Source organism: Eurytemora carolleeae, unplaced genomic scaffold (assembly GCF_000591075.1).
Source record: "Eurytemora carolleeae unplaced genomic scaffold, Eaff_2.0 scaffold8, whole genome shotgun sequence".
Lineage (NCBI taxonomy): Eukaryota > Metazoa > Arthropoda > Copepoda > Calanoida > Temoridae > Eurytemora > Eurytemora carolleeae.
Window position 1 is genome coordinate 682,947 of NW_019396114.1, and position 24,843 is coordinate 707,789.

The 24,843-nt window shown below is 33.0% G+C and overlaps 2 protein-coding genes across 3 annotated transcripts; both read left to right on the forward strand.

Moving 5' to 3' along the window:
• Positions 1-2,144: 2,144 nt before the first annotated feature.
• LOC111695332 (histone-lysine N-methyltransferase SETDB1) lies at positions 2,145-17,483 on the forward strand. Its single transcript, XM_023464617.1, has 20 exons — positions 2,145-2,231; positions 3,541-3,628; positions 4,472-4,565; positions 5,223-5,290; positions 5,376-5,420; positions 5,628-5,741; positions 6,266-6,328; positions 6,650-6,924; positions 7,469-7,537; positions 7,709-7,787; positions 9,169-9,284; positions 9,544-9,674; positions 10,274-10,395; positions 12,484-12,589; positions 13,252-13,377; positions 13,576-13,726; positions 14,134-14,206; positions 15,648-15,723; positions 16,306-16,936; positions 17,466-17,483. Exons 1-19 carry the CDS (start codon positions 2,159-2,161, stop codon positions 16,375-16,377), a joined length of 1,941 nt encoding a protein of 646 aa, XP_023320385.1. The 5' UTR covers positions 2,145-2,158; the 3' UTR covers positions 16,378-16,936; positions 17,466-17,483.
• A 1,157-nt stretch (positions 17,484-18,640) lies between these two features.
• LOC111695334 (serine/arginine-rich splicing factor 6) lies at positions 18,641-24,843 on the forward strand. 2 transcript variants are annotated; one of them, XM_023464618.1, is made up of 8 exons: positions 18,641-18,746; positions 19,222-19,300; positions 21,167-21,240; positions 21,547-21,609; positions 22,258-22,332; positions 23,619-23,735; positions 24,486-24,542; positions 24,749-24,843. In XM_023464618.1, the coding sequence occupies exons 1-8, from the start codon at positions 18,691-18,693 to the stop codon at positions 24,762-24,764; spliced, it is 537 nt and encodes a 178-aa protein (XP_023320386.1). In that variant the 5' UTR covers positions 18,641-18,690; the 3' UTR covers positions 24,765-24,843. The 2 variants fall into 2 exon arrangements, with proteins under 2 accessions (XP_023320386.1, XP_023320387.1); XM_023464619.1 differs by lacking the exon at positions 24,486-24,542.

Below are 24,843 nucleotides of genomic sequence, written 5' to 3' on the forward strand. Positions count from 1 at the left end.
TAAGATACTTTCTGGGCCGAGCCCCCTGTCTTAAAACTTGAAACCGACTACACTTATATATGCTGTTGTACTACATTTTTAATGCTGTAATAAACCATACATAATGGGTTTAACTTATGAAATCAGTTTAAAAAGTTAAGTAGGTCTGCTTACACAGCACAATTTCTGTGTCTTATGTTCACTGGACTATTTAAAGTCATAACATGAGTCTTAATGTCGTTTTCCTATTCCAAAGTTTTCTGGTTCTCACTGTACATTAAATAAACAAACAATAAATAAACATATACAGGGTTACCCACAAAGAATGAGACTTTAATGACGACCTAAAACTTTAAAATTATAACGGTCTGAATTTGGCTTTCTGCCATTGCAATTATTTGTTAATTGATTATTAATTGATATACTTCATGAATTAGTGCAATTAGAGGGAAACAGCTTAACTTAAATAAAGTTTTTATTTTGCAGGGATCCAAGAATAAAAAAATGACTGCAATTAAATTCGTTATAATTCCTTTCAAGGGTAACGTCCTGTACATTACAGTGAAAACCAGAAAACTGTGGAATACAAAGACGACTTTAAAGCAATACTGAAGTGAATTTAATGTTCTTACAACGCAAATAGCTTTGTTAGTAAGTTATGGAATCACTTATTAAGTAAAATGGGGTTCTGTATGTTTCTGTATGTTACAAGTTTCTTTAAGGAATATTGAAAATCAACTATAGCTGCATATACAGAGAATGCCAGATAAGATAACATTTAAGTTGCTCGTCATGTTTATAGAGCGTATATTCTTGTTTTGGAGTTTGTATTCAATAACCCCTACCCGGAGCCCTGAGTACACATAAATATTTCATGTGGAACATTAATTGTGAGTTGGTCAATCACAATTCAGTGACTTGTTTCATCCAAGTTCATATCTCAAGACCATGAAGATTAATTAAACGGTGTTACATCATTTTACATATCTGAAGGGAGGAAATTGGTACACGACTTCCCTCTTCCGAGTTTCAACTTAAACTGCTAGTCTGAGGAGTCTGAGGTGAGTAAATTGAAATAAAAATATACGTGCATATTTAGATCGCAAGAAAATTAATTTGCTTTTCATAAATTTCGAGATAATTTAATTTTTAGAATCTTTGCTTGTCCGTGCTCTCTATTTTTCTGCTTGCAGGTGTCTAAAATAAAAAAAATTACAATTTAAATTTATTTCAATGAAGACGACTTTAATATTCTTGTTTTGTAATCTAACTTGACCGCGGTCCGCGGCAATTTTCAGAATACGCGCTTACATTCAAAATCAATTCCGCCGCGGAACCCTGATTCCCCTGAATAATCTCCTAATTATGCTTACTGGGAGTTGGACAGCTAGTTTATAACCTGAGTCCGTTCTCTTTATAAATATTGGTCGTGTAGTTCACGTACTTTTGGGACGGTATGTTTGCCGCTATATGTCTCATGATAAATTCTTATCTGATGATAGAAAGATATTTTCTCCGTACTCGACGACCAAAATTATTTATTTATACCGAAGAAGCTCATTTGGGTATATACCTAGAGAATGATTTTTGGAATCCTAGCCGCAGCGCTCGGCCCCATAGCCTATCCTAGCCTCAACGCTCAGAAAGTGTTTTAACATAACCTAACCCTAAATAATACAAAATAACTTAAATTGAAAGGTCTTGTACAACGAGAACGATTTTTGGACCCCCCTCCTATCAATTTTGTACATGACCACTTATTTATCAGCAAAAATATTATTATTTATTTTGGTATTATTTTAGTTTAGGTTAGTTAAAGACAATTTCTGGACTGAGCGCTGCGACTAGGGCAGGCTAGGGGCCGAGCGCTTCGGTTAGGACAGGCTATGGGGCCGGGCACTGCGGCCACATGACCAATTATATCCATGTGTTATCCATGTACAAAATTGATAGGAGGGGGGGGGGGGGCCCAAAAATCGTTCTCTAGAAAAATTACCGTCTCATTCACTATGGGTAACACTGTACAGAAGACATTGTAAGCTTAATGTTTGACTTAATCACATCCATTGCTGCTTTATTATCTTATAAATGTGAAAATTAAGTATTGGATCGTCTAAAACTTTGGAAGAGCTATATTATATAATCTCAAATATGTTTTCTTCTAGATGATAAGTTAAAAATGGAGTGTTTTAAAAGTAATATGCTGGGAAAGTATGTAAAGCTAAACAAGTGTGAAAAAGTCGGTATTATAGGTAAACTTTAATAATTCTAAAGTAACAAAATATTACATAATTGTTATTATTTAGAAATAAATAATGCTTGGTTATAATTAATGATAAAGTATATCTATCATGTTTCCATGTCACGTCTTTTTTACATGAGAAGATCCTTTAAAGGGACAGACCGGCTATGTAAGGTAGTTGAACTGAGTATGCAGTGTTGTGGAAAAATTCTTAAGGATTCATTTGAGACATATAAATTTTTCAAAGATCTATAAAACCTGAGTGTGAGCGCAAAGTCGACATTTAAAATCGTACTTTTGGGGTGGTCACGTTTTCAGAATCGTTTTTTTTAAATTATTAAATAACGACGACAAAAAATGTAAACAAAATTCTACAGTAAACTAATTAGTTGTTTAGGAACAGGTTGAGAAAGTAAAAATTAATCTTATCATCGAAAATAAGTAATCTTATTCAATTATTAGTTTCTATAATCTCTCAATTAAACCCAAAGATTTTCTGGAATTTTTATTGAACTTACATTGGAATTTTAGATATCTCTGAAAAAATTCATAGAAAATAAGAAATTCAATATAATGATGAAAACGAAATAATTGATTCTTGCATTGATTTATTGACAAATTTGTTTTGCGAAATATGTTCCTAACCATCTAATTAGTTTACTGTATAATTTTTACTTTATTTTTCGTCGTCTTTATTTAATAAAAACTATTCTGAAAACGTACCCGCCCAAATTCATGATTTTGAACGTCGATTAAGCACTCAACGTAATAATGCATCGTGAAAAAGTTTTATATGTCTCAAATGAATTATAAAGAATTTGTCCACAACACTGCATACTTAGTTTAACTACCTTACATACCTGGTTTGTTCCCTTAAAGAGCTGTACAGTGTAGACATAATGTCAATTGACCTCTTTAGAAAAGATTCGCATGTTCGATTCATAACGGTACCCTTGGCCCGTTTTCTGAGTAATATGAGGGAAATATCGGTGTTTTATCTGTCTATTGAAGTGTTTAATTGTCTCAATTTTCATAATTGTTTCTAAAGCAGTAATTCTATAGTCACTCTAAGAGAGAAACCCAAATTAAAAATAATCAATATTGAGTATGACAAATGAGGATATCGTGTTTATCCTTTGGCAGACAAAGGTGTAAGGCTACCATATTGTTTATTAGACATGACATTCCACTCTTCAAATAGATTAGCACATTTAATTACTTATCATGTCACTATAAATTTAAATTTGGAACACATGAATTGATATTTGCTAGAAACCATGAAAATATTGAATCTGTCTACCTTTCTTTTGATAATTTAGATGAGATAGCGCAGGCAGCGAATAATAATAGATTTCTGGTTCTGTTTCCTGATGGATCTGCAGAATATGTTCTGTGGGAAAATTTCAGGTAAAAATGGTTTAGTTCTTCTCTGCTAATTCATGCAATAATTTAAGATATAGCACGAGGTAATTTCTTAATATCTGGTCTGGGTTGCCCAAGATGGGGCTTCTTTCAGATCTCATCTCACATAATCACATAATCACACATTTGACCTCCGCCCCCTACCCCCCCCCCCAGTATTTTTTTTTTACATTAATCTTGTATGTAATACGTGGTTATAGTTTGATTTGCGGTCGAAGAGCCCGGCCCCCTAGCCTTCCTAGCTGCGGCCCCCTAGCCTTCCTAGCCGCGGCCCCCTAGCCTTCCTAGCCGCGGCGCCCAGCCTATCAGCTGCAGTCCTAAAGAAATAATTGATACAATTTAATAATTATGGTGAAAATATTAGATATCGAGTTCATGAGAATAAGAAATTCAATAAAAGAATGAGCGCTTAAAATCCGACTGGGAAAAAGTGGGGAGGAGAGGGGGGGGGGGGCATGGATCTAAGCTATATGGCCCTTACACCTGTCAGCGGTCTAGGAGGTCCTTTACGGAGTCCTTTACAGATTCCTTTCTTAATATTTAATGCGAATACGATTCCGATCGATATTGAATAACGCCCGGGCGTGAGATAATGCCCGGGCTACTTTATTTCGGTATCAAGCATAAAATGTATAAAAAACCGAATTAATTCTTGTATCTTTTACGCTCAACTATTACATACATAGTTTTTAATATCTGTTTTGAATTCTTTGAAAGAAAGACGACATTCGATAATTAAATAATGATTGCTTGATTTTGTGGTTGGTTAATAGTTGGTTTGTTGGTTGGTTATTTAATAAACAATATTTTAGTTAAAATATTATTCAGGGTTATTGTTCACTCAAGTGAAGTGAAGAATTTTGAAACTGAGATTATTAAACCCAGAATTCTTATCAAACTAAATCCTGAAGATAGCATTAAGGTAGAAGTAAAAAAAAAGTACAGTTGAAATGTTTTGAAACTTTCCCCCCTCCCTCCTCCTAGGACAAAGTTAATATTGAAAAATTATAATTGACTCATATTATTTAAAATTATTGAACTGGTCTCGCAACTTTTTAATTATTAATGTTATGATTTTATCGGGATCGTTTAAACCAGTGCTTAGGACCCATTTAATTTTGATGCATATCCGGATCCTGGATCCGCACTGGAAAAAAATGGATCCGGATCCAAACCCGGATCCAGGTCATTTCTTTAAGATTTACTGAAAGTTTTTTAACAAAAAATAATTTTCAAATTTTTTGTTTTATTTTTTTCGCTTATTTTTATCCTAAAAGTTGATGAACCATTCAGAAATGAGGAAACTTTTATAATCTTTCTTTTTTCAAAAGTTCATATTTGGGGTTTAGGAGTAAAAAGTTTTTTTCTTCAGTTTTTGGTTGATATTTTACCCCTTGGATCCGGGGATCCGCATATTTTTGCGGATCCGGTAGCCAAAATCTTGCGGATCCAACGGATCCGGATCTTAAGCACTAGTTTAAACGCTTTTCATATAAAAAATGCAGTTCCTATCGGCCTCAGACCCCCTCCTCTTGTTGTGTCCCTGATTTTTTGTAAATGATATTTTTTCTGTTTTAAGGTTCTCACAAATAATATGTGGACTGACGCAAGGGTAGAAAGTGTTGACTGTAATATATCAACATTCAGGTAGTTTAACTTTTCTTCACATTTTTAACAGAATTTTAGTTCAATCATATTTTAACTCAATCTGTAAAATAAATGAATTTTTTAGGTTCGAAGATGGAAGTCGGGAGAAACTATTCGCAGGGTCTCCCAGGTATACAACCCATTAAAGTTTACATCGATTTTTAAATGGTTTTTTTGTATCCGCAACATTTTGGCTTCATAAATGGAACTCCTTTCAACATTGTTAAAACTCTTTTTTTTTGGTGGTGGTGGGGGCTGGATTTTAACAAATACCTCTAAAATAAGGGGGTCTGTAAAAAGATTTTCGTCATAAAGATACAATTATATTAATGTTTAGATTGTCCCCTCTAGCCAGTATTCTGTCAAGTCCTCAACAAATTGATCAAATCACTGGTGGGAAGGAAAAGTTTGGAACTATTGTTCAAGCAGTGGTCCCGAGGATCAAACAGAAGTAAGAGCAAGTTTTATGTCTTGATCAAAATAAATTTTAGATAAAGAAAAGTTTGGTTTAAGAATAAAACACTATTAATATTCTTACGGGAGAAAAAAAAACACATAATGGAACATTAAACTTCACTTTTAAAGAAAATTGTTTCACTGAAAAGTTGGCGTAATACTTTTCCTCGTTTTAATAAATTTTGTAAGACAACATCTGAATAATTGATTATGCTACTTGAGCTTATCATTTTCTTCCATTTTTGAACATAAACGGATACAGGAAGGGGCCAGTGAAATTCTATCAAAGATCCAGATCTTTATTTCCTTATTACTTTCAACGCTATATAGTATATATGTGTCGTAGGAAATAAAAAATTTGGTATTTGCTATGGAAATAAATTATGGACAAAAAGGTTGATGCATTTTAATAATAAATCAATGAGGACAAATAAATAACTTTTTTATTAACAATACACGAAAGTTTTTCATTTTTGAAAAGGAATTGAACAACATACATGATCTCTTAATGTGCTCTAGGAGATATGTTCTTCACTCCTGTAGTAGAAGCTGTATGGTTAAGTTTATTCCAAAACTTCACAGGAAACCATCAATGCTCGTAAGGGAGAGGATGTCATTTTTTTTTAAGTGGTCAAGGGGAATCTTTCTATTTTAAAAATTAAAGTTAATGTAATTATTTAAGTTTTGTTTGCAATATTCCAACTAAGGGGGGTTCACTGGACTTCTCTGCTCTAAGCGATGAACATTATTTAAAAATCTCTCATTACTAAAACATCAGATGAATAAAAAGATTTTTTTAATAAAAAGATTGATGTCAATAGATTTAGAATACATTTCTGGTTTATCAATACCGCATTTCATTTTGATACTTGAAATTGAAGTTGAAATTGGTTGGTCGACTAGAAACCAGAATCCTTTGCTCATACCACTACGGTTAGGATGGATAAGGGAAGCAGCTACAACATCCTCAATAGATCCTGCTGCTACTACTGATAGTGAAGCTTCCACAGATATTGAAGCTATTATAGCTTCTGAAGCTTCAACAGCTCCTGCGGCTTCTACAACTTCTGCAGATGCTTTAGCTTCAGATTCTCCTGCATCTCCAGATTCAACAGATGCTGCAACTATTTCAGCTTCTTCAGTAAATACAGCTACTACATCTACTAAATCTAGCTCAGGTAGTGTTTTCTGAAACGTATATTGTTATATTGATCTGGTTTAGCTTAGTTACCTGTTTTGGTAATAAAAATCAATTTTTAAACTAAATATTTTGTTTCGCTTTATATGCTCGACATTTTTCACATGTTCATCGTGACTTTTCTCAAAAATAATTAACATAGTCTGACACACTGTTTCATGGGATTATCATAAAAAGAGGTTTTCCTATGTTAAAATTAATTTGGTTTCACATTAAGATTAAAACTACAATTGGATTTCTCGTTATATAATGCAGTGCAAAGATTTATTTTAATTTTAATGACGTTCTAAATCCTGGATCCGTCTTGCTAAACAATTTTGTTGACCCAGCTCATCTATATGTCTTATATTTTATTTCTCTGTTCTTCGATTCTTTTTTCTTTTGAATCCGTCTCTTTATTCTGAAAGATTTTCCACTTTGATCTGTATCTGGGGAACCAAAATGTTGCGATCATTTGAATTCCTTTATAGAACATTCTGTACAACTATAAAGTACAATTCAACTCTGTGGATCTCTATGTTTAGATATGAATAGTAAATCTTGGACTATTTTCTACATTTCACCCTGTGGACTCAGATTAAGAGATATGAAAGGAAAAATGCCATTTGAAATAAAATAACTTTTTAACTCATGAATTAAATACAATACTTTAAAATGTTGAAGGTTCTGTTTTTTACTTTTTATATTCTCAAGAAATTTCCAATTTGATTCAAGAAGTTATGTAATAAATAGTTTTTAAATTTATCGTAATAGCACTTTTGTAGAGGTATCTCTATATCTTGATATTTGTGAGAGTGATCTAGAGATTGATAGTTTCTGTTTTGATCCTTGGATTAATGTGAGGTAACATTTTACCCCCTAAATCCTAAACTTTTTAAGATATCGAGTCGAAAGCTCATTTATCTTAAACTCAGTAGAGGTACTTAACGCGTAATTTCAAGTGACCCTCCATGGTAAGATTGTAATGCCCGATTTACCCTTTGAACTTTGACTGTTTATATCTTTCAAAAATTGTTCAAACAAAGTGTTAAACGATTATAATCATTTTTGTAGATTGCTGAGGAGAAGTCGTACATTCTTGAGCATTAAAAAGTTTAAAGGTACTGTTGTGAATCGGACACACACGTCACTCTGTAAATAGAGGCTCACTTACAAATTACGCTACAGTCACTTAAAGACCTTGGCCAGGCATTTTGATTGAGATGGAGCTTTTTAGATTCTAAAGCTTAGCTCATTAGAGGCATGAAAATTTCAGTTTTAAAGGGACTGTCGTAGTAATCTTAAGTTCCCCTTTATTTAAAAAAAGAGGCATGCATGATTCGCAACAGTACCCTTGGTACCATAATCTGATTAATATAACTTGGAACATAACGCAGTTTTTCTAGCTACAAAAGTTCTCATTTCCAATAATTTCTCCATTGTTTCTGAACCAAGACATGCTCCAGTAATTTTTTAGAGAAACCCCAATTGAAAGTTATCAGTTTTTAACAAACAAAAAGTGAATATCTAATTCATACTTGATCAGACAACGCTTTTAAGGGTTACCTTTTGCATAGTACTTGAATAGTACTTGAATAGTACTTGAATAGTACTTGAATTAGTACTTGAAAAGTACTTGAATAGTACTTGAATAGTACTTGATTAGTACTTGAAAAGTACTTGAATAGTACTTGAATAGTACTTGAATAGTACTTGAATAGTACTTGAATAGTACTTGATTAGTACTTGAAAAGTACTTGATTAGTACTTAAATAGTACTTGATTAGTACTTGAAGAGTACTTGAATAGTACTTGAAAAGTATTTGAATAGTACTTGAATAGTACTTGCTACTTTATGTAAGGAATGTCACTTAAAATTACGTGTTCAGTCCCTCCAACCTGGAATCTGATTGGACAAAGTAAAGAAAGTATTCACGAACTTGAGATAATGACACATGGGTACAAAATATAACCTTGTTCGTGGTTCAATATTCTAGAATTTATAAATTACCAATTTGAGACTATTAATATAACGGGTTTAAAAAGTAAAATTAATTGGGGGGGGGGGGGGGGCTTAATGGCTCTCTTGGAATGAGATTGGCTAGTTCCGTTAATTCAAAAGTTCCCAATCCCAGCCCTGGTAAACCTTAAAAAGAAACAAGCATCCGAAGAAAAAATGGTTTTTTATTCTTGTTTTTAATCAAAGTTCTGGGACCAAAAACTTTAACTTTCGCTGTATGTTTAGGGATGAGTTTAGAGTATGCCCTGGTAAAGTTTACATCCCGGATATAACGCAAGGAAAGGAAATAAATCCTGTTCCTTGCATCAATACTCTGGATACAGAGCAACCACCTGATATAGGTATCTTGTACAGGCACTGATTTTTTTGTTCACCTTTTTCAAAAATCGTCATGTTAGTTTCTCAATAAAATTTGAATATAATAGTCTTCAGAATCATGTGGTTTTTAGAATGAAATCATTTTTAATTTGGCCCAGGAAATTTCTCTACTTACAATCTCTCGGATGTTAGTTGAGCTAGTGTGACCCACCCCCCCCCTCCTCCCCTCTCAGTTGTGCTTCTGATTCATGCTGCGATTATAAGAATCTTATTTTATTATAGAATACTCGATGACGGTTCTGCCGAAGAAGAATGTGAGAATGAATACGGCGCCTGAGTTCTTGACCCGGTGTTTGTGCACAGACAACTGCCAAGACAGGAAAACATGTGCTTGTGCACAGCTGACCGTCAAGGCAAGGATACTGTGTTTACCACTGAACTAGTATAACGTTACATGTCATCTTCTAAACATTTTTTATGTAATGATTAGTATAATTATTTTTAGGATTTCAATTTATTTAATAAAACCAAAAGTGACCCTTCATATCCAAGTTCTATGTTGTTTATTAAGATACAAAGAGAGTATATTTTAGAATGATTTTAAGTAGTCCAACCTTTTTACTAAACGTCTTGTCACATTTGATAAAAAGCCATGGAAGATCTAAATATTTCATGGTTCTTTCTTTTTATCATGTTAAATGGGACAGTTTGTATTTTTAAAGAACTCTTACGCTACAAGTACTTTTGAGAGTTTTTCATTCCCAATCCCATTGGATCTAGCAAGAATGTTCTAACTGCAATTATTACTATTATTATTATTTTAGTTCTATTTCATCATCATATCATTGTTTATTTTATTATTTTATTTTTATTATTATATTATTATATTATTATATTATTATATTATTATATTATTATATTATTATATTATTATGTTAGTATATTATTATATTATTATGTTATTATGTTATTATATTATTATAATATTATAATATTATTTTAATGAATGCAGGCTACTGCTTTGGATGGTGATGAGAAGATAGTGCTTGAGGATGCTGGATATATGTACAGGAGACTCCAGGATGTTCTTATCACAGGAATATATGAGTGTAATGATCAGTGCGCTTGTTCGAGGTAGATAACTATTTTTCTTCTCATTACAGGGCGGAAATAGGGATGAAATAAATATAGGAGGGAATATTACATTGCCGAGGCTTCCCACGATCTTGTTGCATCCTAAAGCATCACGAGCGTAGCAATGCATACGTGAAACGTAATTTTTAAACTTTTTAACCAATTTCATGGAGATTTTTTACTTTAAAACAAAATAAAACCTTTTAATTTACATAAAATCAACCTTTTTCAGGGATAAAATACTGTAAAATCTATTTAGTTTTGTAACACATATTTTAGAGTTCAGAAATCAAATCTAATGGCAGTTGCCTAAGGAAATTATGTGCACTTGCCGCGTTGAATTACAAGAATTGAGAGATTAGTATATATTTTAGGGTTATGTTAGGTTAAGGCACTATTCTAAAGAGAAGATAATGGACAACTCATTTATTCTTGATCAAACAAAGCTTTATGGAGTAACGTTGTTAATCGGACAAACCACTTAATAAATGGAGGTTCACTTGAATTTACAGTCTCCAATATCTCTCGATATCCAATATGGGCCCTTTTAAATTTGAAGATCAATGATTGGTCCATAACATTGATTTATCCCTGGAGGGTATAACTAAATGGGATATCGAAGAGGGATTAAATGAAACCGTGTAGATATGGAGATCCCGAGATTTACAGCACATAAGTTCTGACTTCTGAGCTGAAAACTTTTGAATGGGATATCCTTAATCCCGATCGGTTAATTAATCTGGAGATTAAAAATGAGAGAAGAACAAGCATTATTTAATCTGGAGATTAAGAAAAAGAGTGGATCAAGCATTAATCCCGATACCCACTATTCAAAAGTTTTCAGCTCTGATCAAGTTAGAATTTCTTTGTACAGTGTGTGCAAATAAACATGAGAATTAAGAGACTAATTCGAAATCGTCTTTGTAAAGCATTGGATTACCTAATTTCAATGATCAAAATAAAGTTACGACTGCTAGATTATATTTCATGTAAACGGTAAAAGATGTCGCGTATATACGGGAGGTTACCCAACCCCCTTAGAATCCTGGGGGTAATTACCCCCCCCCCCCCTAGAATCTTGGGGGAAATTACCCCCCACATAGAATCTTGGGGTCACAAATATCCCCGTTTAGAATCTTATTCTCCATTCTCCATGTTCAGGATTATCATTAAGAGGAAAATATAAGCAAATTCTTCGTCGCTTCGAGCTGATAATTTTACTTCATTAACTTTAACAAAAAATTAAATTTTAAAAAGTAAGAGAGCTTTTCTCTTTTAATGAAGTTAAATTAACATATATGCATATATAAATAAAATATGCACCATGATTGAATTAAATACAGTTTTTTTACAGTTTAAAGGTAGACAATGTAATTAGTGAATTTATCATTAAGGTGTCAACTATAAATAGAGACTTCAGAAAAAATGCTCTTACTCATCAGTTTTAAATTTACGCTTTTTCAAGTAAGGCCCTTAACTTTCAGGGGGAAAATATGAATTATAATTGACATTGTAGTTTTGGATGAAGAACCTAGTTAAAAGCATTTTTATCCACTCCTCTTTTTTTCCCTTAATCTTCTTTATAATATATTCTTCATAACACTGCAACTAATTTGCTTCCAGGGCTCAGGTAGCTGATTATCGCGGATTTTTCATATAGGTGGATTTGCTATTTTATAAGCTGTTTAAAAAGTCGCAATTTATAGTGGACAAGGACAATCTTTAGGGTATAGATTAAAAAAGTTAAAAGCTGAAAGGTGGTAAAGGAAGCCTTTTATTTTGTTAATCCCAGAAATTATTGGGAAATTGAAATCAAACGAAGCTAAAACCCCTAATTTGATATACATCATGAATAAGGTTGTACATGGTCCAGGGGGNCCCCCGAGAAAATTCTTATATCGACGGATTGCAACTTTCCTAGTAGGCATTACCAAACTAAAAAAGAGATCTTTTACAAAGACGAAATCAAAATCGTCACTGAATTCCCATGTTTATTGGGACATGTATTTTTTATTTTCCCTTTACATGCGAAAAAAGAGAAACTAAGAATTGAACTAATATTATTCACATGTTAACAAATTTGTTTAGCACTTGTCATAACCGAGTACAGCAGCAACCAATAAAAGTGAAGCTTCAAGTTTTTAAAACAGAGAAGAGAGGTTGGGGCATTCGCGCTCTTCATGATATTCCCCAGGTTAAACATAACATTTATTTAATTTAAAAGAACTTTTATCCCGCATTTTCATTTATAATTTCGGTATTCGTAAAACAAAAAGCTTTTTGTTTTTCCTGAGGCAATCAAGTGATTTTATTTTATGACAAACCAGGTTTTCGAGGGATTTACATAAGTATTTCTAGAGCATTTTAAATTACGTTGAAATATTCGTTTTGAAAAAATAAACCCTATTATAAATTAATTGTATGATTTTATATCATTATTGAATTTTGATTAAGTCAATGCATATTTGACTGTATGATGAATGATAATAATAATAACAATAATAATAATAATAGCTACCTTCTGTTGTTCTTCGGGAGAAAATGTATATTCTTTTCTGTGATTTTTACTTACAGTAAGAACCAGAAAACTATGAAATGAATGTCATCTTTGTGTTTTCCTTTTCCTAATTGTTGCAACTGATATATTTCTATCAAAGTTTAGGGTATTACTTAGAAATAGTTCAGTTGCAAATAACAAAATCCATCATTATTTTAAAGAAAAAAAAGATGACGACAATTCCGCCTTTTTTCGGTTCCCGCTGTGTTGTATTTTGTTTTTAGTTCAAATTTGAATTTTATGTACAAATAATAATGTTTTTAAGTATATTTACAAAATGGCAATTGTTAATAATTTAGGGAAGCTTTATCAGTAAATATGTTGGGAACCTGTTCAGTGCAGAGGAGGCTAATGAACAGGGGCATCTTCATGGAGATGATTATTTCTGTGAACTTGATCTTATAGAGATAGTAGAGAGACAGAAGGTTAGTTTGAAGAGACTGTTCTAAAGATTAGATACGATTAATATCAAGAAAATTCCCTCAAACTAATAAATAAACTAAAGAAGAGGAAATAGATTTTCCCTTTTCCCATTGCTAAAAATTGGTAAATTATCAAAAATAATGTTTCAAATATTTTAAAATTCGATTTTCTAGTTTTTAATTGTGATAAATAATTATAAGGATGGATATGAAAGTGACGTAACTGACATTGAAGAGGAGGAGGAGGAAGCAAATCAAGATGATCCACGAAAAAAGTTTAAATCTGTTCGGTCATTTTACAAGGATGGGGTGGACGTTTACATTGTCGACGCTCTCAAGGCAGGGAATATAGGTACAATTTTATTCAGGATTTCAAGAGTTTTAAGAATTTATTTATGTTTGTATGTTAAAGGGAGAAAATCTCTCTTAATTTCGAGAGATCTTCCATTTATAGAGACGCATGTCGGATTCACAAGGGTACCCATAAAAACTTTTCCTGGCCAAGAATGAATGAAACATACACGGTTTTCTTTTTTTGTAAATTGATTATTTTTAATGGGGGTTTTATCTTATTAGATTAGGACTGGCGGATTTATGCTATAGAGGAAATGATCAGAATGAAAAGATAGAAATAAAAGTGCAATATCTTTCACATTATTTGTCAGATACATGCTTTAAGGGTACCGTTGTCAATCAGCCATTCTCCTATAATTACAACGACGGTCCTATTAATTGTGTTTCTAACATGATATATTTTAGGACGGTATTTAAATCATAGTTGTGATCCAAATGTGTTTGTTCAAAATACCTTTCAGGAATCTCACGATCTCAGGTTAATAATTCAGTTATTGCATGTAAAGGGATAACCAAGGAGTATGAAATAGAAGGGAGATATAACTGACGTGGCCCACTCTACCATATGATTATTCATGCTTTTCAGATGGATACTCCATTTGTATAAGAAGTATTTGTCTAATGTACAATAACCTATTCTAAACAGTGCTTTGGATCCGCAAGTTTTTGGCTTCCTGGATCCGGATCCGCAAAAATATGCGGATCCACGGATCCGGATCCAAGGGGTAAAATATTAACCAAAACTGCAACAACAAAAAAAAATTACTCCTAAACCCCAAAACTGAACTTTTGTAAAAAAGAGAGATTATAAAATTTCCTCATTTCTGAATGGTTCATCAAGTTTTAGGATAAAAAGCAAAAAAAATAAAACGAAAAATTTGAAAATTATTTTTCGTTAAAAAAAAATCAGTAAATCTTAAAGAAATGACCTCAATCCGATTGAATACATTTTTTTCCAGTGCGGATCCAGGATCCGGATCCGCATCAAAATTAAATTGATCCTAAGCACTGATTCTAAATATTTCTTATACAAATGTAGAACCGTCTGCAAAGCATGCATAATCATATGGTAGGGCGTCAGTTGTATCTCACCTTCTATTTCATACTCCTTGGGGATGGCTAAAAAAATATGTTTTTACTATTTGGTATGATATTTTGTCTAGGGACCAAATCAATTAAATTTCTACCTCAATTCCGGGGATTATAAATTTATAAAAAGAGTAAGTCTTATTGAGGATATTTATGGTCAAAACCACTTGATCACTTAGTTTTGTACCGTTAAATTTACTCACTTATCCGCGTCCCTCCATTTTGATAAATACGGCCAAACGCAACCTAAATTCTGGTCTATGCTTGGCTTGCTTCCCTCCAGTCAGTCCCATCTCTTTAGCTCAGCTTCGAAACTTCTTCTCCAAGTTGTTTTTGGTCTGCCCTTACTTTTCTTCCCTGGTGGATTCCACAGAATAGATTTTTTTGGGGTTTCTCCAGTTATTCATTCGTAGCACACTGCCAAGCCAGCAAGTACTAATAAAAGCTAAAAGCAAGAATGATATTACAAACTGAATTGAATAAAATGTTTATGCAAGATTTTAGACAGGGGTATATATTTTCAAGAATTACATTTCTTTGACTTTTTAAAACTTTCAATTATTTTTCCGAGAAGGGTTTTTTTAATATCTTTGCAGACCCTGAAATGTGTTTTAATGATCCCTGATTTCATTTGATTATAAATAAAATAATGAAATTTTTTTATTGAAAGACAATTCAGGAACGTATGCAGAAATTTGGCCAGGGGGGCTTATTATATTTTCTTTCCAGACTCACCTCCCGTTCGGGTCTGAAAACCCCCTGGAAACCAACGGGGGGCTGAGTCTCAATAGCCCCTCTTGAATACGCCTGTAAAAAATAAATATATTTAGGTTTCCTAATATAGCATTCTTTACCTGTAAGTTTGTAAAGGCGGGGGAGGAATTGTGTTGGAACTACAATTACAAGGTAAATACTAACTATTTTCTTAAACCCCCCTTTACCCAAAAATGGTTTAGGTAAGTAAATCTTTTTTTTAGATTTTTTCTTATTTTTTAATCAAAACTATTGTTATAATATTGAAAGAAAACCCGTGGAATAATTTTGATTGTTTACCGAAAGGCAAATTTTTTAATTCTGATCGTTCATTAACTTTCTCTGAGGTCAAGCGAGGTCCCACACAAAATTTGGCTCCAATATGATGCGTACTTTACTTAGTGAATTCATTTTACGTAATAATTCGCGTAATTAAACCTTAAATTACGCGAAAATTGACTTTCTTTCATCCACGTAATTAACGCGTAATTACGCGGAACGAAATTACGGTTGGAAACTCTACTCCAATCATGTTTTATAATATAAAGTGAGCTTTTAGTATAGACAGTGAAAAATTAACCTGCAGCCCTCTCTTCAGTTCTAGTCTATTGTTAAAGTTATTTTTTTACAGGCTCTCCCCTCCCCCCATAGTACAACCACCACCACCACTCTCACAATTAAAGCCTTGGTTATATAAAATAAATAATTCAATTAATATATTTAATTTAATTTTAGGTCGGGTCAGTGCCTGGCCGAAGAATTGATTGTCATTGTCAGGCTGCTTCATGTAAATTAAGATTGCTCTAAATCCCTTATATAAAAATGGAACTTAAAATTGTTGAATTTAAAAGACGACATTCATATCGATTTTTTGATGACGTCATACGGCTTTCCTCAAACAAGTTAACAACGCAGGCCGCAGCTGATTAATTTATCAGTTGAAACTTAGTTTAGAATTCTTAACGAGGGCGTATTTTTCTAAACCTAAAAGACATTTGTCTTTAAACCCTATTATATTCTTATCAGAAAATTAAATATCTCAGTGATAATTTGTCGGTCAAAATATCAGTCACATTTTAAAGATGTAAATATGTAAAATAAAGTTTCTGCAAGGCAGAATATGAATCTTAAGTATTATTTAATATTGAAATCTTATTTCGATCTTGTTTTAATGATACCTATTCTATCATAATATGTAAATCAGTATTATATGTATGAATTCTGAAAATTTTAAATGCAGATTTGTACTTTTGATAATTCCAGAAAAGTTAGGGAAGAAAATGCCAAGACTTTTCCTTGGAAACCTCGGACACGATTGTAGATCCCGGGATATCGAGAAACTATTCAAGGACTATGGAACTATCAGGTAGACGGTTATATACATACGATTACATCAGGCTAATTTCCTATTAATGGGTATGTGGACCCCCTCCCCCTGATCTCCTCCCGCATATTCTTGTGTACATGTTTCTTGTATGTAACACATGTGGCCGTAGCGTCAGGTACCCTAGCCTGTCCTAGCCGCAGCGATTGTCCCACAAATTGTTTTTAGTTTTTACCTAACTTTAATGTTTTTTTTTGGAGGAGGGGGGGGGGTCCCAAAAAAATTATTCTCGGACTGAATCATCATATGTTACTAATTTGTAGTTTTTTTATATTAATAAGATTGGGTATAAAGTGTTCAATCATAAAAAACCATATTTGGTAAAGTGCTAATGGTTTCTCCTTAAAAATTTCATATTGACTTTTTCGCCAGATTTTAGAAGGAAATCGATAAATACAACACGTTTAAGATATAAAATGTCCTACTTTTTGTTACACGGAAAAAAGCAAAAACAGCACTTCGTTGTAAATATGNAATCAAAAATATTATTTTTAATCTCCAATTTTTTCAGGAATGTGAACATCAAGGGAGGGGTAGTTAATGTTTCCTATACAAACATTCATTCCAGATTTTTATTCATAGATCCAATTATTCAATCATTTAACTTAAAATGCATTAGAGTGCTCTGCACCCCTTTTCTAGTAATATTTTTGGCTCTGTTGTTGTTGATATTGCCGCCACTTTTTCATCATACTCCATAGTCGAATATTTTCGTGGATTTTTCAGTTTAAATAAAGGGATATTCAAAAATCCTAGAAATTTTTTTTTTCGGGTCAAAAATTTCCTTTAAACTTTCTTTTAGGCCAGGTGAGTTTATGATTGTTGTGACGTTTATTGGACACACACAAAAAGACAGACAGCGATCAATATATAGCTAGATTAAGACAAACGTATATATGTCACACAATTTAATTGTAATTTTCTTTTTCCAACGGATCCGTCAAGAAATTTTCAAAGCGTTAAACGTACTTTAAACTTTTTTATTTTATTTTTAATTGAAATTATTCAAAAATTTTAACTGAACATTGACGCTGCCTCTCCGAAGGGTAAATATGGATTTATCGAGATTGACGAGAAGGAGGACGCCGAGGACGCTATCAAGGATCTGGACGGCAAATCATTCAACGGAGGACGGTAAGAAAAGAACCAGATACGTACACGGGAATTGGATTATGGGGATGGGGGGCCTTACAATTTTTTTTCAGTTTGGGCTCAGCGGGCCTTAAAACCATAAATTTTACTGATCGGGGGAGGGGGGTGAACGACCATAGCCCCTCTAAGTACGCCTCTCTGAATGCATCGAAGATATATGCAAGTCTTGTTCTTAAATTAGTCTATTAATGAAGAAGCACAAAAATTCAACAATTAAGCATTAAGTACACATGACACATTTAACTAAATAAATTAATCGTAAGCTATTGGAAAAACTATTTACTTTATAAAAACATCAACAACTCAAAAACTGTCTAAATGTCGTCTCCACATTTCTTTTGGTCTTTATGAATCCCTGCAATTGTTAATTTATTTATTTCCTTCCAAATCATTTGATAAGCTCTTAGGACAGAATACTTAGTTAAACCTTGGGATCGTATATTGAGATGTAATATTGCTGTAATGTTATCTGCTGATTGTATATAAACCTTTTATTCTAACATTAGTTCAATGTTCTTTATGGATATGTTGTACTGTGTATGCCATACTACATCGATAAAACTCAATTTTAAAAGGATTTGAAAATGTTCTATTTTCTCCATAGTATGCGCGGTGGTAATGGCCAATCCGAGGCGGCCAGGTAATTTTAAACGGATACGGGACGAGGGGGGTGGGGGGCTGGTTTTAGAAATCAAATCCGTTCAAAACATAAAACATTGGTCCCGAATTTTTTTTTTATCTCTTCGATAGCGTAAAGTGCACTAATGTGCTATATTATTTTTAACTTTTAAAGATTCTAATTGTAGTAAGAATTTCTAGTTAATTAGCAGGGCTAAAAGTTTCTATCAGGTTATATGTAAACCATTTTAAGAACTTGAAAAATAAAATTTAACCCCAAGGAATTGAATTAACGTAGAGAATGGGGACTTATCGCGTACTTCAGTTCTATTTCCTTTTCTAAACGGTATTCCATAATCCATCATCTCTGTAACGATTTCTCTTTGCTGAATATATCCGCGATTGAAATCCTCAATTTTTAGGTTAAAAAAACCAAACATAATTTGTTCTTTTTACGATCTTTGTTACCTGAAATTAATCTATAATCTACTGTTTAGACGGTTCTCTGATGGCAGGTTCCGTAAGAGCAATTACAGGATTCTTGTCGAGGGTCTTAGTTCTAAAACTTCGTGGCAGGTATTTAGACTCAATCTAGATGTTTTGTCCTTCCATAAAAAGTTATTAAATGAGTATATTTTCTGATTATATTTTGGACAGTATTTCTTCAACAATTTTGAGAGAGAAAAAACACGAGATCCTTGGGAAAATATCAATTAACTGATTTAATTTCTTAATATTCAAAATTTATGAGCACTGGTTTAAAGTGCGACTTCTGACTAGTTCTCTCTTCTTACATGTTTATGATAGTATGATATTAAACTTGTGTTAGGCTAGGGCTGGGTAAATATTGGGTATTCTAATCTATTTCATTAACTTATGTGAAGTCTGGGAAATCTATATTAAAGGGAGTGTTCGAATCAGTGCTTAGGATCCATTTAATTTTGATGCTGACCCGGATCCTGGATCCGCACTAAAAAAAATGGATCCGGATTTAACAAAATATAATTTTCAAATTTTTTGTTTTATTTTTTTGTTATATTTTTATCCTAAAACTTGATGAACCATTCAGAACTGAGCAAGTTAAATTTTTTTTTGCAGTTTTTGTTGATATTTTACCCCGACCCTTGGATCCGGATCCAGGAAGCCAAAATCTTGCGGATCCAACGGTTTCGGATCCGAATCCTAAGCACTTGGTTCAAATTATACACCTCCTTGTACTATTTTATTTCTGTATAATATTTTGATAATGGTCTATGCTTCGCCTCCTTCAAAGGGATCGAATATACTCAAACCATAAACACCTTAACAATTTCGGGAATAAAAACTATTAGCACTTATTTTAAATTAAAGGGAAGTTATTTTTACACTATCGATATAAGAGTTCATTTTTCAAATAGTCCTTTCATTCAGAGGACCGTAAATTATTATTATATGCGAGAGAAAAATAATTGCTCAGACTAGATAAATAGAATAGAAGTTTAATTGGGATTGATTTTGTTTGTCAAATTGGCCAATTTAAACCATTAGTTTTATTTAATACAAGGTTCCAATCTTCATGTTTTATTATATTTCCAAGAATCAAATAAATAACCCTTTATCTTCTGTTTTTAATGTCAATATTTTATTTTATATTTTTTATATGGTTCTAAAAATCGACCGAAGTGAACAATGTTGTATTCAATTTACTATATTTTTCAATGTTGATTTTGCATGTATGTAATGTTTGTAAATTGTACAGTACACATTATAGTTTTCTAATCTGTCATATTATTATTATTAATGTTTATTTTCTTATATTAAGATGTTTTATAATGTACTGTACAGTATACACTGCCTTTGTCGTTAGTAATGTTCACATCGAAATCGTAATTCTATTATCAGACTTGAAATTATCTCTCCTCAAAATCTCTTTTTGGCCCTTTTGGTCTCTTGCTCTCCATTCTTGGTATTCTTGGCACTATTGTTGGTCTCATGGGCCTCAACCCTGCCTCATCTCGTCTTAACCAGGCCTCTGTCCCACGGCCTCGGTTTTTCTTAAAATCCTCCTTGTTTTTGGGTCTAGGGTTATTTTCATAGGTAAGTTGGAACTAACCCATAGCTGTTAATCTTCCTTCTATCTATCTTCTCACATTATATAAACATGAAAAAAGAAACCAAACCTGTTTTAATTTCACTAGGGGGAGTTTTAAGGTTTTCTTCATCCTTTGATTGCGACGTTACAGTTAAATTTTTTTATCAAAAATATGTTTCTCGAAATTTTCTATTTCCAAGATTTTTCCAATGTTTCCTCTCTCCTTCACTTTTTAGCACGTGTTCTCCCAATATCGTAAATACAATTTTGATCTTTAATTACACTTGTCGATATTTGCAGTTCACTCTAATCCTAAACCAGTAGGAACAAGGGTTTACTGGTTAAAGTGTGATTGAATAATGTTTGCCTAGGATCTCAAGGATTTCATGAGTAAGGCCGGAGACGTGGTCTACACCAGTGTCAAGAGGCCCAAGGCCGGCGAAGGGTTAGTATTAACTATTCATATATTCACCAAATTTCTCGATTGATTTTTGAAATGTATGTAAACACTTTTCTATGTAATTTTCATTTTTGAATTGATTTTTATTTTAAATTATTTAAAGAAAAGTTTTTGTTTGTGAAAAGGAAACATAAATCAAGTTTGAAGTTTCGTATTGTATCTTCATCTTTCCTTCGTAAATAATTTTAACCATGATTATGTATAAACCTGTAATTCATGTTCAATGTTCATGGCAAAAATGTTGTTGTGAACGCTTGATTGATTGATTGGTTGATTGATTGATTGATTTAGACTTGTTGAGTTTCGTGACAGAGAATCTATGGAATACGCACTCAAAGAGCTTGATGATAAGAAGTAAGTTCATTAAACGTTCTCCTTCCCTTCCCTTCCCCCCTCTTCCCTTCCCTTACCCTTTCCTTCCCTTCCCTTCCCTTACCCTTTCCTTCCCCCCTCTTCCCTTACCCTTTCCTTCCCCCCCTTCCCTTCCCTTCCCTTACATTTAATTCTTGAAGGCTTAGTTTCTGCCTGTTTTTCATCTTTAAAACTATGGAAGGACGACTGTTAGACCAAAGTTATGAATTAAGAATAAGATACAACAGCGATCATGAACCACAGCAATATCGCAATGCTAATTTCTCGTAATAAGTTTATTTCATGCTATTGGTAAAACAAACTGTTTTATAACAACATATTCAAATACAAGATACATTATACCGGGTTACCCATTAATGATGAGACAACCTGAAACTTTTAAAATTTGACGAAATGATGGTTCCAAGGAGTCTTCTGCATTAAAAAAGGATTAGTTTACATCTGCAGGGAATCGTGAATTTTAGGAAACAGACAGGATAAGTTCCGTATACTTGTCTCTCAAGTCTCATCTTTAGGAAACAGACAGGATAAGTTCCGTATACTTGTCTCTCAAGTCTCATCTTTTGTGGGTAATATTTCTTGAATATCGTCTTCCACAGTTTAGTTTATTATTAATAATTAATTGTTAAGGTTGGATGGAAACTATATCCGGGTGATGGAGGAGCGTAGGAGTTCCTCAAGGAGCAGGAGCAGGTCTAGAAGCAGGTCATCACCGTTGGAAAATATTCTTTTTTTAGAATAATTAATTAATTCGAAAGTATACATTCAGCTTTCAGAGAAGTAACACTGGGTCTTAATAGGTGCTTCTTACAGTATTCAGAGGGTGTTTCTTACAGTATTCAGAGATACAGGGTGAGAGAGAGAAAACTGCAAACTAGAGAAACTTTAGCGAGGGGTGTATATTGGGTGTATACACCCCTGCACACAAATGGAAAAGAAAAAACAAAACTACATGAAAAATTTAAGGCCGGCATTAATCTTTTAACACTTTTATTAACCTGGAGAATGGAGGTTTTTTACCTAGCTGGATCCAGATTTTGCTACTGGCAGCTTTAAATATACTCTTTATTAAGAAGCCTGGTAAGCTGTTATTAAATATCCGAACTCGTCGGAAAGACGTTAATTCTTTCGATTGAATCTGGTTCTGTGTGTAAGCATCAAGGGAGCTCAGAACAGTCAGTCTCTTATACAACTCTCTCCAGTTTCTTGTGGCTGAACCCTGTGTGGAAAAACATGGCAGTACACCCTACTTGCCAGAAACAAGGAAAATGGAAACATGAAAGTAGAATCCTGATAGGTTGTGCACCATTTACTATAATATTGGTTTATAGTCTGTCGGCTCCAAGGAAAATATTGCTGTAGACAAGGCATTATTCTGAAGCACTTGTGTCAGAGATGAACTTACAAGAATCATAATTCTTTTGTCGAAAATATCCACTCCTAGCCTAACCTTTCTTATCCCATTTGTCATTATTAAGGCGGAATTCTGACACTGAATATCCTCAGAATTTTCAAACCCTGCTTAGTGCAGTGTGACTTCTATTTTTCCAACCTGTAAGAATATTAAAGAAATTGTGTTTGAAGCTAACCTTCAACAGTTGTTCAGTCAGACATTCTGAAAACTGCAAATACATCTGATATCTACTCACAAACGTAACTTTCTATTATGAATCAGTAATATATGTTAAAATACATTTTTCCCTTTTCTACAAGAGACTAGAATGCGTAGATCTAAAAGAGAAGAACAGAAAACAGATGTATGATCAGAAAAAAAGAATTTACAACGGTCGAAGAAAAAAATTCACTGCTCTTTTTAAATTTTGTTGAAAAAAAATTTGAATTTATAAATTAATGTGTGTGGTCCAAGAACCATCAAATTGTGAATTTATTAGTGGTTTTTGGTCTTCAAAATTTTGTTGCACTAATGTTGGAAATTGGTATTAAAAATAGTTTTTTAATCATGATACACTTAACTTAATTGTTGATTCCAGGAGCCGTAGGAGGAAGAGCCGAAGCAGGAGCAGGGGATCCAGGAGCAGGAGCCGAAGCAGGAGAAGTAGGAGTAACAGCAGGAGGAGCAGGAGTAAATCCTCATCCAGGAAATCAAGGTTATTATCTTATCTTTGTTTTTCTTCTTCTGATCAATTATAATTTTTATTATCTCTTGCAGTCTATTAACAATCTTTCATTCAATTTTACTCTAATCAATAAGTTTTTTTCTTATATTATATTCTCATCAATTTTCTTCTTTCTATTTTCTTCTTTCTAATTTTTTATATTCCATTTTCTTCTATTCTATTTTCTTCTATTCTATTTTCTTCTATTCCATGTTCTTTTATTCCATTTTCTTCTATTTAATTTTCTTCTATTCCATGTTCTTTTAATATATTCTAATTGTTTATCTTTAATTTTTATTTTCTTTTTTTTAAATCTTCTAATTATTAGTTATCTTAATATTTATTGATTTCTAATTAATTATCCAATGAGACCAGACTGAGGCAAATTAATTGCTTAGAACAAAGATGTTTGTGAGCATGTGCCCCAAGCCTTCTCTCCAAAAATTAATTAGGGGAATATGCATTTATTTTGTGGATTTATTTTTTACGAGGCTCAATGGAATTCCAAGTTAACAGGGCGAAAAACAAAATTAAAATTATGGGAGGAGGGGGGGGGGGGAATTTTTGATACAATTTTCCTCATTTCAGCGAAAAAAACTTTAAAAATTCTTACGTTATTGTGAATAGTCTTCTGTAAAAATTTGACTTTTAAAACCCTCATTAAGAATAGAAAACATCCCACCCCCCTGCTCACACACAATGACAGACCAAAAAGCGCCCACCAGAGCCTGATTTATTCAGGCCGGAAAAGAAGGCCGAATCTAAACCTGAAAAGGCCTCTTCAAAGGCTGACAGCAGGTTAGGGGAAAAGTAAACATTTGGAAATATTAACTAATTAATTATTATCTAGGTTACACATTTGATAAATCAGAGGGGTGTAATGCCCCCCCCCCCCTCCCCATGCTATAGATAATAGTCAATCACTATCTTTCAACCCTCCAAAAAAAATAACCGGAAAAACAACATTTTTTATTTTTACATAACTAACTTCTTTTTGCTTTCAGGTCTCGTTCCCGATAGGTGTACAACACTGTACAGCACACAGTACTGATACATGGTGCACTGTACACTGTACAGCACAGTACAGATACATGGTGCA

Bases quoted from the DNA above. Each gene is read 5' to 3' on its own strand.
- LOC111695332 (XM_023464617.1), top strand. From the start codon at position 2,159: ATGGAGTGTTTTAAAAGTAATATGCTGGGAAAGTATGTAAAGCTAAAC. The intron at 2,232-3,540 runs GTAAACTTTAAT...TTGATAATTTAG, and splicing joins TGAAAAAGTCGGTATTATAG to ATGAGATAGCGCAGGCAGCG. The intron at 13,727-14,133 runs GTACAATTTTAT...GATATATTTTAG, and splicing joins TCTCAAGGCAGGGAATATAG to GACGGTATTTAAATCATAGT.
- LOC111695334 (XM_023464618.1), top strand. From the start codon at position 18,691: ATGTTCTATTTTCTCCATAGTATGCGCGGTGGTAATGGCCAATCCGAG. The intron at 19,301-21,166 runs GTATTTAGACTC...ATGTTTGCCTAG, and splicing joins GTTCTAAAACTTCGTGGCAG to GATCTCAAGGATTTCATGAG. The intron at 23,736-24,485 runs GTTATTATCTTA...TGATTTATTCAG, and splicing joins TCCTCATCCAGGAAATCAAG to GCCGGAAAAGAAGGCCGAAT.